Genomic DNA, 12712 nt, shown 5'->3' with positions numbered 1-12712 from the left:
ATATTTCCGACTTATGGTGATCCTAAGTAGGACCTTCACAGGGTTTTGCTTGGTAAGATTTGTTCAGATTTGCCTTCATCCTGAGGCTGTGAGAGTGTGACTCACCCAAGGTCACCTAATGGGTTTCCGTGGCCAAGCAAGGAGTTGAACCCTGGTCTCCAGGGTTGTAGTCCAACACTCAAACCACCACACTGCATTGACTCTCACATTAGGCAAGAGATATTAGACATAGGAAGGTAGAAAGTTGGGAGCTTTACCTTTGGCTCGATGGTCCTCCTCTTTGGGGCACTGTCCTCCCTCCCACCACTTTCGCTTCAAGATTTCCAGACGGTTGTTCTCCTGCAGCTGGAGAATGGCCAAGTCAAATTCGTCACGAAAAACAGAACCTGCAAAGTAGGGACAGAGAGGGAGACAAGAGGAAGAGATTTCAATGGAGGAACAGATATGCTTGATCTCGGTGGTTTTTTTGGTTAGTTTGCATTTTGTATTGGTTTCTGCGAAATTCATAATTTACTGTACAGCTGAGGCATGCAACCGTGATCCTTTTTACTTACCCTTTACATGTTGTTTTTGTTGTTGGGTACCTTCAAGTCATTTCCGACTTATGGCAACCCCCAAGTGAACCTATCATGGGGTTTTCTTGGCACGTTTCTTCAGAGGGGGTTTGCCATTGCCATCCTATGAGGCTGAGAGAGTGTGGCTTGCCCAAGGGCACCCTGTGGGTTTACATGGCCAAGCCAGGATTCGAACCCTAGTCTCCAGAGTCCTAGTTCAACGCTCAAACCATGACACCACACTGGCTCCCTCTTTACATATATTTTAATTTTTTAAAAGACTTACACAAAAACTTTGGTGAGTGATTGAGATTTTTACAATAAAAAAAGCCTCACCTGCCTCCACCGTCTCTGCACCATCTCTGAAAATGTAGTGAGGGAAAATGTAAAAGCATGTGCAAAGTTATGCAATGTAGACCATGATAAAGAAGCTTTGCACATGCTTATCTATGCAACAGATGGGCAACAGGAACTTGCTAGTGAATTGCAAAGATGTGTATCAGGGCTCTGGCAGGCAGCATTAGGCTCTAATGATGTGCAATGGCACTCTCTAGCCAGTGTCCCAATGTGCATTGAGAGTGGCCAATGCACGTCATGACCTGGGTAACTTCAGTTCAGAAATCTAAGCTTCAGTATGTTCAGAAAGCTTTATTCAGAAAGCTAGAGTTGTTCACAGCATAACCGTGTTGTCAGGACTGAATCAGTTTTGGTGGCACAGTATAGTAAAAGCACGTAGCTATGCAAAACCTTTTGCATACTATAACACCCCGCAAACCAAAACATTCCTCTTCCCAGGACTATTCCTCCTTTCCACTACATACCAAGAGTTCCCATTGAAGTGACATTGACAGCTCACAGAGCCTATTTCCTCCTTTCACACCTTCTCATTAGCCATCCTCTAAAAGATATACCCAGTTCTCCACAATATCCACAAAACATGAAATTTATTATCTCTTTTACTCAAAGAGGCCCAATGAGAATTTCATAATGTACGAAGACATTATGTGTGGTTCCCAAGCTTTGAACAGCATTTTATTCAATGAAGAGTACTTCTCTTTCAGGTTATTCACTCCCAGGTAATCAATTTTTGATTAGGCAAAGTTAAAATCCTGGTCTTGTTTCCTGATTTACCCTGGGAGATGCATAGTTGGGGATTTTCTCACTGGGAAGCTTTCTTTTCATTATGGTACAATCTTTTTCTCAGAACTTTTTGTTATGTTACACAATTGACAATAGTACTGGGAGTCAATTTTGGACTAACAATAATTGATCTTTAAATAAGGAACCATATCATACTGAATAAAGTGAGATACTAGGAGTTGGCTTAGATAGCATTGATCATGTTTTGTTCTTACATGGGTGAAAATGATTTATATACTGCGTATTACATATTTACACTGTAAATTCGCTCTATATTTATATCCAACTTTTATTATTGCTATTTTAAAATTGGTCTCTTGCCTCAAGGACTATTGACTGAAATAAAGGCATCGATTGATTGAACTCCCAAGCAGAAAGGGGGCTTCCTTTTCTTAATGAATTTGTTAGATGCTCCAGAATTAACTACATATGAGAGCAACCCACGCTTTGTTTTGATCACAGTCCAGCCTGTATTTTTTGCCATTGAGCAGGTATAAAACAGATAGATGGGACAATTTCAATGATAAGTCAAAGGAAGTTTGCAAAACCCTGCCTTCCTCTGAGTGCCACCGCCACCTGTTTCTCTCCTAGTTGAGATCTAAAAAGCAATCATAGGCAGCTGTTTTCATCTAGCTCAAATTCTTCATCTAGCTCAATATTGTGCATTTCTACATGGAGCAGAGGAGCTGTCCATGGTTCCAGATAGTGATCTTAAACCCTAAGTGGAGATGCTAAGGACCAAACCTGGGGCCTTCTACAGGCAAAACATGTCCCTTGCCGCTAACCTATATCTCTTCCCCAAGAGATAAGTTGAAAAGTGCCACCATAAGTTGAAAATGGTTTGAAGGCACACAATAACAACAACAACAGAGGCCATTTTAGGCCCAGGGAAGGCTTTTGTTAACAAACAGGAGATGGATGGAACTTCTTGTTCACTCCCTCTTTTGGGCCTACGTTGTCCCAGAATGAGCCTCCAAATGTGGTGGAAATGCCTGTAGTCCCACTCCCTAGAGGGCTTTTGGGGACATTTTGGAGCATTTTTGTACCCCCCAAGAGGGCCCTGTGGTCCACATGAGTCCTGTAGGTGACACTTTGCCCACTCCTAGTTTAGAGCATTCCACACTCTTAGTCATAAGTAATGCACTGTCAAGTCTAGTTAGGTCATGTCATGCAGGTGTCAAGCATAGATGGCTGTACTTGTCCTGCCCCACAGTAAGGTAAAGATACCTTAACTATGATACAAAACTCTCAGGAAAACAAGACATAGCAAACAGCATTGATCCATCTCATTCAGCCTTATTTCCGTTGACAGGCCTTGGCTTTCCACAGCAGACATGAAAATGCAAGGGACCGAAGCTGTCTCATACAGTTGCTGACAACATTTAATTTTGCTCTGAGATGTGCTATAATCTATCCAAGCATTTCCAAAAGGTTGCCAGGAAATGCAGACAGCTTTATAGCTCATGCTTTTATATCCTCAAAGAAACCATACTGAGGCATGGATAACAAGAGAAACCACTTGTTATCAGATGTAGCAAAAGGAATCCAAGCTGGGACAGTTCCATCTTACTACCTTCTGCCATCGTGCCCCTCTCATTTACATCCTATTTACTCTCTCCAAAGAGGCGACCCTCTTGCCTCCATTACTTTCTACCATTTATATCAAAGTGACACTAAGAAAGGTTACGATCGGCAGCAGAGAAATTTCAAATTGAGGCCAGTTATTCCAAATGACAGCACTGGCTGAACTTCAATATGCCACACACTTTTGTGCTGCTTAATAAATGTTGTTGTTATTTAATACTGACATGTTGGTCAAGAGCAAAACAGGTTTATTGGGGCGGGGGATAGGGGTTACCTTCCATCAAACTGTTTCATTAACCTTCTTTCTGAGATTTTATGTTTGCAACATTGGCAACTTACCACATCCCCTCAGACAGTCTTTTTATTACTACTGTGTCGTTGTCTAGTGTCTGCACATTTCAGGAAGACATAGGCTAGAATCTTCATGATGATCCACATTTGTGTAACTGGAGTTATGTAAGCATTGGTGCTTGGTACAGCATTGTGCAAGATGTACACAATCTCCTTGTATAGTAAACCTCCTGGGGCTACATAACAGCAGCCCAATGGTAGAAAAATTAGCACTTATGCGAACGCACCATTTCAGCCCTGTTTAATCTTGAAGACATTGACAAAAGCATCCCAACTTTCTTCATACCCATGACATTTATAAGGGGATCTGTTTACCAAAAAGCTTCATCTTAACTGGAAAAAAAAATTCAAAACAGGAGCATATCTAGAAATCCTGTCATCCTGCCTTGTTCATGTTTTGTGGTTGCTGTCTGCTTACTGCCAACTTTGTGTTTAATTTTCCGTTCTTTCCATTATTGTTAATTTTATGTCATTGTCTATGTTGCTGTTTAGTTGTTTTCCATTCAAAGGGGTTATTCATTCAACATTAATACCTTTATTGCATGAGGTTTTGTAATCATCAGATTATGTCAAATGCATGTTGCTTTTGTTTCAAATACACACGCAATGAGCATTTCACATTACAGTACTATATTATTTACCTATTCTTTTTGGTTAAAATCGCAGTTGTCTACTCTTTAGCAATTTTTGCTATTCAAAATTTTATGCTTTGCCAGTGTCAAAGAGCCAGTCAGCCTTGAACTTTTCGGATCCATGCTATTTAAGCCATTAAAGTTCACTGAATTGGTACAACCTATGAAACTTTTTAAAAGCAGCCAGTTCAGGCTCAGGGGTCTTTCGACTTGTATATTTAACTGCTTTTTTTTAGTGTTATCTCCTGATTTTTATTCATGCTGTAGTTGTTGTTATCTACCTTCAAGTCAATTCTGACCTATTAAAACCATAAGATGAACCTACCATCTGCAGGAGGCATAATAGAATGATGGTAGATTTTGTATACTTTGGCCCAGCCATTAAACAAAACATAAACTGCTTTTAAGAAATCAGAAGAAGACTAGGACTTGGAAGGGCAACTATGAAGGAACCAAACAAGATCCTAAAGTGTAAAAATGGAGTACCCAAGTCAGCATTGTCTGGTCTCCCAGAATGCCAAATCCAGAACTCAAACCACATTGCTATGCTGGCTTCTCATCCTGCCTTTTATTGTTCCCCTTTGAAAAAGCAAACTACCTAAAACCTTTAATATTTTTTGTGAAGGTAAATCAGAACAGGGAGTCAGTGTAGCGTAGTGGTTTAAGCATTGGACTATGACTCTGGAGACCAGGGTTCAATTCATGCTCAGCCTCAGGGGAAGGCAATGGTAAATTTCCTCTGAACAAATCCTGCCAAGAAAGCCCCATGATAGGGTTGCCATAAGTTAGAAAAGACTTGATGGCACACAACAACAAGAAGCATAAGAACAACTATGTTGGATGAATCCAAAGGCCTATGTAGTCAAGCTTTCTCTTCACACAATGGCCAACCTGTGCCCAACAGGACATATGCAAAGTAGACCCAGATGTCAATGCCATCTTTAAAAATTGCACTTTAAAAAACAAACAAAAATGGGGGTGTCAAAATTTACCCCACCTGTGGCCAGAATGCATTGAGTCAGAATAAACTACAAATAAAATAAAATTATACAAAAACAAAAATAAACTTAAGATGTGTCCATGCAATATTTGTAAACCTTCACCTAGGATGCCACCCAGATAAATGCATTAAAGAGGTAATTATCTTGCTGGAGCTCAGCAAAGATGAGAGGGCTGAAAAACTCATCTGGCATTTATTCTGAAATTCTTTCAGTCTATTCATGCCCTGATCCCCCTCCTGCAGACAGCTCAGAATAGCTAGAATTTTGCTTCGCTGCCTACCGACTGGCATGCCAATCCCGTAGCCCTTGGTGTCCAGAAGGCCCCCGACCTGCGTGAGGTTGCAATTGCGCTGGCGGTAATACTCGTTCATGGTAGACTCCAGCAGGAAGGCGTAGTTGGAGTTGAGCACTCGCGCGATCCCTTCCTCCGTGCTCTTGACAAAGACGCTGGGCTGCTTTGAGTACATGTAGTTCCACATTCGCTGGTATGTCTGGTACCGAGAATTCTGCAGGAAAAAGCAAAAAGAAGCCAAGATGTAGTGGGAACTTTGGCCAGGGCTCAAAGGGAGAGGAGGTGCATTGAATGCCAGTTCCTCAGTTCCTCTCAGCCTGAAATGGGTATTCAGGGAATAATCCATGCAAGACAGAATGTCGATCCCTGCCTGCATTCGTGTCAAGGCAAAGAATGTGAACAAGACCAAAGCCATACATCAAGGGGGAAGGGGACATCCCATCCCTGCAAAGATCACCATCAATCCTGCTATGATGAAAAATATGACTTCTTACTTCCTTTTATTTATATATGTAGTTCATTTTATCTGTAGACTACTTTCATATATATATATATGAAGTACTGGGCAGAGAATTACAAATCAGAACATATTACAACCATTACCAGATTACAGCCATTACAACTGGTATATAAAAGCTGAAATAATGAGAACTAAATGTCAAGAAGTGGTGAACGAGCCTCTTGGTCCATTAAAAGTCCAAATGTCTTAATGCTGGTCGTTAGAAAACTATTACCCTAGTATGGTTGTAATTTGTCTTTTAATGGACCAACCGGCTACCTCTAGCTTTTGTATATCTTCAAGGTACAACACTCTTGGCTTCCATCATCTTTCTTTTCACTACTACTTCCCAGTCTTTGTTACTTTCCAGATGAAGTTGGACTGCATTTCCTATCATCAGTCACTACTGGCCACGTTGGCTAGGGCTGATGGAAGCTGAAGTCCAGCAACATCTGGAGAACTACACATCATCCCTATTGCATGGTGTCAGTTCATCTGAAAAATGAAATGAAAAAAAGTTATCCTCTCATTCTGAGATACTCACCCTTTAATATATAATCTCTGTTCCCAGTTGTGAACTCTCTAGATGCTGCAGTGAGATTAAGGCTTGAATGCTACTGTTAGTTCCAGCTACAGTAGATCCACTGAATCCATAGCATTTACATAACTGTAGAGTCAGCATTCAATAACTGATTCAACAGGTTTATTGTAGCCAGTACTGCTATGAGGATTCTTACCTAACTCATTAATACCTACCCACTTTTCCATAGGGAGGGGGGCCTTAATTTAGGATGATGGTAATATTTTTGAGTGGCTTTCTGATCACAAGAAATGGGTCAAAGAGTAACATTAAGACTTCTGGACCCCTTTAACAAGCTTTTCTATCTTCTTTCTACTTGGAAGATTGCACATCTTTGTGTTGCACACAATCAGAGCTTGGAAAAATTACTTTTTTGGACTCCCCGAATCCTTAGTCAGTTTGGCCAGCTTCTGGAGGTAACTAACTGTCCCAAGAACTACTCATGACGGTTGCCAATATGGTGCTACCATGTCCTTTTTGATAAAGTGTACTGCTAAGAAAGCTGGATGAGGACTGAGCAACCTTGGTTCAGATCTCTACTCAGCCATGATGTTTGCAGAATGATTTCCACAGAGGAAGGGCAGCATAAAAACATAAATAAAACAATCCCCCGCACCACAGATTCCTCCAGAGAAGACTCTGCCCAATGCTTTATTTTCTGCATATTCGAGTCAGCTCCTTGTGATATAGCGCAGGGCTTATAAAAAGTGTGGAGGGCTTGTTAAATCAAAATGCTTTTGCATGTGAGCACTGCTCAAGATGCAGGCTAGGATAAAAGTTCCTATACAAGCCAGGTGGGAATCGGTTGTACTGGAATAATTTGATTCTAATAGAAGGAGGCCTTGCCTGCCACATTCATGAGCTAGGAAAAGGCTTACCTGGAAGAAGGTCATACTGGAACCTCCATGGATTGTGCCATATTCAATAGCTGTCTGGTCAGCAAGGTCATCTACTGATTCAATGGGCACATCCATGCGCTGCACAGTGAGAAAGGCTGCCAGGTTGGCCGTATAGGATGAGATGATGATCAAGGTGAAGGCCCACCTTGGGATAAGGAAGGAAGGAAAAGGAGGCATATAGAAATTGTCCACACTTGGCATTCCAGAGTTAACTGTCCCTTTTCCTGAAGAAAGAGACATGATTCTGAGAGCTACTGCTGTGCTCCAAGGATTCTGTGAAAAGCTCAAGGATGTATGTTGGTGGTTTGGGGGAGTAAAGCCAAGTTATGCTCTTTCTTGGTAATAATGAATGGTGTATGTCCTCTAGAATGGATGGGAACCTTCTAGTTTGAGTGCTTGTAGGGACCACCTGTAATTTTAAAGGCAGGTGATGCTACTTGATAGGGAAAATTTTGAAAGACGATAGAGATATTCACTTAGTGACAGAGATACTTCAAGTGTTACCAGCCAAAGCGACATCTGGATCCAGAGTCCCAGAGGTGAGTTAATTTGCCAGTTCTTTGGAGACCTGTTCTACCACCTGCCACCAGCATACTCACTGGAAACCATCCAATGCTGGCAATGCTTTGTTAAAACATTACAATAGGAGAGATGATCTGTGCAGTCTCTTACCAGACTCCGCTGACGCAACGGGTGGAGAGAGCCCGAGGAGCAATGGTAGACCCCTGCTGCATGAAGCCACCAACAGGGAACCATAGACTGTTGCCAAGAGAGTACTGATTTACTAGTAGGTTGCATCTCCCTTGGGAGCAGGGGTGTGGGCTGTACCACTCGTAGGGTGTCAGTCTGCAGCATCAAAACACAACACATTCAATTACACTGGAGCACAAGCATTGTCAACTGGAAGCAACAACAATCAAAGACATAAGCTGTTGGATGGCAAAAATGCCTCATTTATTTAGCTGGCAATTGGTACCAAGGGTTTTGCAGTAAAAGTCAACTACAAGCATATTAAGCATGCTTTGTTAGATGCTTCCATCAAATTTCAAACCAAGGAAGAGTAAATAACAAATGGACCATGCATATCTTGAACTTTTATCCTTGCTTCTCTCCAGGATGTGCTTTAATTTTTTTGCAGTACTGCGCAACCACCTTGAAACCTAAGAACTTTTGGGTTCAACCATACAGTAGAAATAATGCAGTTTGACATCACTTTAATGCTGTAGCTCCATCCAATGAAATCCTGGGATCTGTAATTTTACAAAGATGTTAGCCTTATCTGCCAAAATACTGTTAGTACCTCACAAAACTGTAAATCCCAGAATTGTGTAGGATGGCGCCATGACAGTTAAGGTGATATCAAATTGCATTATTTCTACAGTGTAGATGCACCCTGGGTTACCTGAATCAGAGAAAAAGACATACCTCTCTTGAGCTTAAAAAAGGCCCAGAAATACCTTTCTTTTGAATTTTAAAATCTTTCAATTCACCTGTTCCTGGTGAGACAAAGCGAATATATATATATTCTTATTCTCTCAAATGGGGGCAGATCCTTTGTATGCAAAATGCACACATATATATCCAAGCACAATCATATGGAAAATCCCTGCTGTAATAAAAGCAGCTTCAAGAAAAGGGGAAGAGGTCAGATTTGTGACTTTTAAGATAAGCTTGCTTAAAAATAGTTCAGGAACAGGGGAATAGTTCTTTCTTTTTCTCTTTTTAGAATAAAGCATGGGATTTTATACACCTTCCTTTTCTTTTTTCTTCTTGACTTTCTATGACTCCATGAAAATTCCTCTTTCTCACTCAGAGATCTTTCTCTATTGGCAGAGGAAAGTTTCTCTCTTTCTTCATCTTAAAAGCACACCAACGCACAAATCACCTGACTTCAATGTTTTCACCAACACAGAGGACCAGTTTTATGGCTCAGCTGGAAACATCGGAGCCCCCTGACATTAGCCAAGACTTATCTGAAGTCATGTCCTCCTCCCAAACATGAGCAGCACTGGCATGCTTCAAAAATGCATCAGGTGGAGCTATATCTCAGTGCAGACAGGCTCGGGCTACGTTCTCAAATGGTTTTAAATGCTGTGTGATGCTGAAAACCGCTTCCAAGCCCATGAATTTGATGGCTTCAGCTGCACCAAGAAGACCCCCAAGGGATGGCACACTCCCATCTTTAGTAATAGTATTGCAGCTTTGTAGCATTATTACCGCACTTACAAACAGAGCTGAAATCTCTGCTGCCTCTTTTGTACACTTAAGGGATACAGCAAAAATGTTTAAGAACTCCAGCGTTTAGACGAGAAAGAACCAGAGTGACACACAAACAATAGAAAAGTGTTGTTGTTTTTTTAAACAGGTACATCAAGTGATAAAGTAGGTCCATCCCTGATAACCTTTCGGGGATGTCAACATCTAAAGGAAATGACTGAGTAATATTTCTAGCAAGACATCTACATATATAGGAAAGAGCCCATAACTTCTAGGTATACTGAGTCATTAAAATCCTGCAGACATTTTCCCCAAACACCTGACACAGGACCCAAGATCAAGTAAGCACAGAAGTTTTCAATCATGATTTTGTTTGTGAAGCAAACACAATGCAAGACAGAGTTCAAGTGAGGTCTTGCTTTGTTTGCATGGCATTTTGCTTTTCTTCCCAGAGAGGACTTTAAAACCATGTTTGATTATTTCACTCAGGTTTTGTTCAGAAAGCTGTAATACTGTTGCAAACCAAGATGCAGAGCCTCTTCTGCATAGGGCCATTCTGAGATTTGGGGAAATGTTTGGTTTACTCCTTGTCTCCTCATTGCCAGCCAGCCTCTACTCCAATCAATCTGTGTTTTACTGCTATGCCACCATCCATTTATGATGGTTTTCACAGCAGCCAGTTTAAAATCTCAATCTGTTTTCTGCAAAGGATTTCATACCCAAACAAACCAATATGCTCTCTGTTTGCACTCTGTGGATACTAAACTCCAGCTCCCACCTCCCAAGGCTTCAAGGCTCCTTCTGTTTGGCCAAGACCCAAACTAGTCCAAATAGAAACCAATCCTATGGATCTGTCCATTGCCGCTTGTTCAGCCGCAAGTGCTTTCTGTGTGTGCCACAGGACAGTTTTAACATCTGCCATTTACGGCAAGACATACGGTTATGTCTTGGACAGAAGAATGCATTAGATTAGCAATTAGAGACAGGAACAAATCTCTCTCTATACGACAGCACAGATTTTAATAGGAGAGATCTAGCATTTGATATAATAAATAAATTTTATTAACCGAGTCATTAATGTCCTGCCTTTCCTCCAATATAGGGCCCAAAGTGGATTGCAATATTAGTCAAAACAAAATATAGCTGAAAGAGGTTGCCTACTGGAATCTCTGTAGTCCACCAATATCTTTTCAATTTGCAAAGCAAGCATGCGTACCAGTGAAGAGGCATTCAGGGACTCTTATGTATGTGCTCTTGCTTAAGAATGTAACAAGTGCCTTCCCAGATTAGACCAAATTCTACCTACTGCAGCATTTTTAGCACGAATCTATGCAAACAGAATATACCATGTTACTCAAAATGAAAACTATCCAGTGATCACTCAAGGTAAACCTCATCTACCCAGCCACACTATATTGCCCAGTGGGCAAAACATAAAATGGAACTTGCAGGGCTAGTGCAGAATGTCTGGTTTCTGCTTTAATGTGGGGCTTATAGTGCCTCCAATTAAGTGCTGGCATCCTTCTAAGTTTTAGCTTTCTTCCACTGAAAAATGTGTCAAAGGACAGTCAAGAGATACTTCTCATGGTACCATCACCTGGAGCTCTAATGAGCTTACATGCCAGGATGAAAGGCCAGGAAAGTTTTGGGAATCTGCCTTGTTGGAGAGTCCAGCTAGTACCATGCTGAGAAAGTTTAGCTATAGCATTTCACTCATGAGAGTAATAATTAATCAACGATTTATGCTGGTAAAGAAGTATGCTATAATGTGTACTCAATATCCAATTAATGAGGTTCAGCCAGACTGATTGTTATGCAGGACACCTGGCTGTGTGAGAACTTTATATCACAATTTAAAAATTGAATTTTAACAGAATAAAAGCATTTTTGGCTGGTGCTTATCACACAATGTCATGTCCATTCTGCTTCTGCCTTGCATTCCATTGATTACTGTAATGCACCTTTTCACTGGTGGGAAAAACCTGTCAATAGGCTCCCAATTGCACTGCTATTCCATTGCCTTCATGTTATAGGTCCTTTCCACAGCAGTTCTGCTTCTCAGGCAGTTATGTGGTATGAGCGACCATTATTCTACTCCTTTCCTCCTCTCCCTCTCTCCCTTGCAGTGATGGTTGCTGTCAGTACCTTCCCAAAGCCAGCTGCTGTGTACACACTTCAGCCGGCTTTGGGAAGGTGTTGGAGACCATAATCACTTTTCCCTTAACTTCCTTCTGATTTGCGGGGCTGCTGTGTGAATGTGCACACAGCAGCATCAAACTTTGGGATCAGGGAGTGAGCCCAGCCGCCAACGCTTTACCAAAGCTGGCTGCTGTGTGTTCATTCATACAGCTGCTAGCTTCAGGAGGTGGTTGGCAGCTGCAACTTCTCATTCCCATCCTTCCTTTCAGAAGGTAGCATTTAGCAGTGTGGAAACACAGACCGTGGATCACTAAAGCACTGTTGTGGGGGAAAATATAAGAAATGATACCCCAAACTGGTATGCATCTTTTCTTAAACTAGTAGGATTGTGGCAAAACAGCAGGCTGGTGTGATAATGTCCTTGATCCTCTTTAAAGTGGGAAATGCCTGTATGCACTGTACATTTTCTCAAATAAAGTGCTTTCTCCTTGTAAGCAAACCTGGATTGGACTTACTGTTTCCTTGCTAATTCCAGTCTGTGGAAGCCTACTGTCAAGGTCCTTGCCTTAGCTCAGGATATGATGTAGTTTAAAAACTGGCAAATCCACTTTTGGTCCCTGTCTCTTCCAACTGGATAACCAGTGAACTTATGTACTAGCCCAGTGCTCCTTGTAATTCTGTTGCTAGCTTATCCAAAATATCAACCCAAACATCTCCCTTCCCTCCAATAATATACATCACATGATAAGTTTAATTTGATTTTTTCCAATCTGTTTTGAAAAAAACTGACAGTAGATGGCACTGTGAGGATAAGGGAAAAGTGA

The 12712-nt window shown here is 41.3% G+C and overlaps 1 protein-coding gene across 4 annotated transcripts in view; it reads right to left on the bottom strand.

Moving 5' to 3' along the window:
- Window positions 1-12712, bottom strand: part of GRIK4 (glutamate ionotropic receptor kainate type subunit 4) — a 416936-nt gene that overhangs the window by 10963 nt on the left and 393261 nt on the right. For all 4 annotated transcript variants that reach the window (XM_089537351.1, XM_089537353.1, XM_089537354.1 and 1 more), the window contains 4 exons: window positions 8205-8378; window positions 7512-7677; window positions 5543-5768; window positions 258-386 (listed from right to left, as the gene is read on the bottom strand). In XM_089537351.1, coding sequence (XP_089393477.1) covers window positions 258-386; window positions 5543-5768; window positions 7512-7677; window positions 8205-8378 — 695 coding nt within the window. The remainder of the gene's footprint in view (window positions 1-257; window positions 387-5542; window positions 5769-7511; window positions 7678-8204; window positions 8379-12712) is intronic.

This window comes from Sceloporus occidentalis, unplaced genomic scaffold, assembly GCF_023333645.1.
Source record: "Sceloporus occidentalis isolate IW3139 unplaced genomic scaffold, rSceOcc1.0.p SCAF_9, whole genome shotgun sequence".
Lineage (NCBI taxonomy): Eukaryota > Metazoa > Chordata > Lepidosauria > Squamata > Phrynosomatidae > Sceloporus > Sceloporus occidentalis.
Note: the sequence above shows the minus strand (reverse complement) of the source record. Positions and strands in the feature narration are given on the sequence as shown.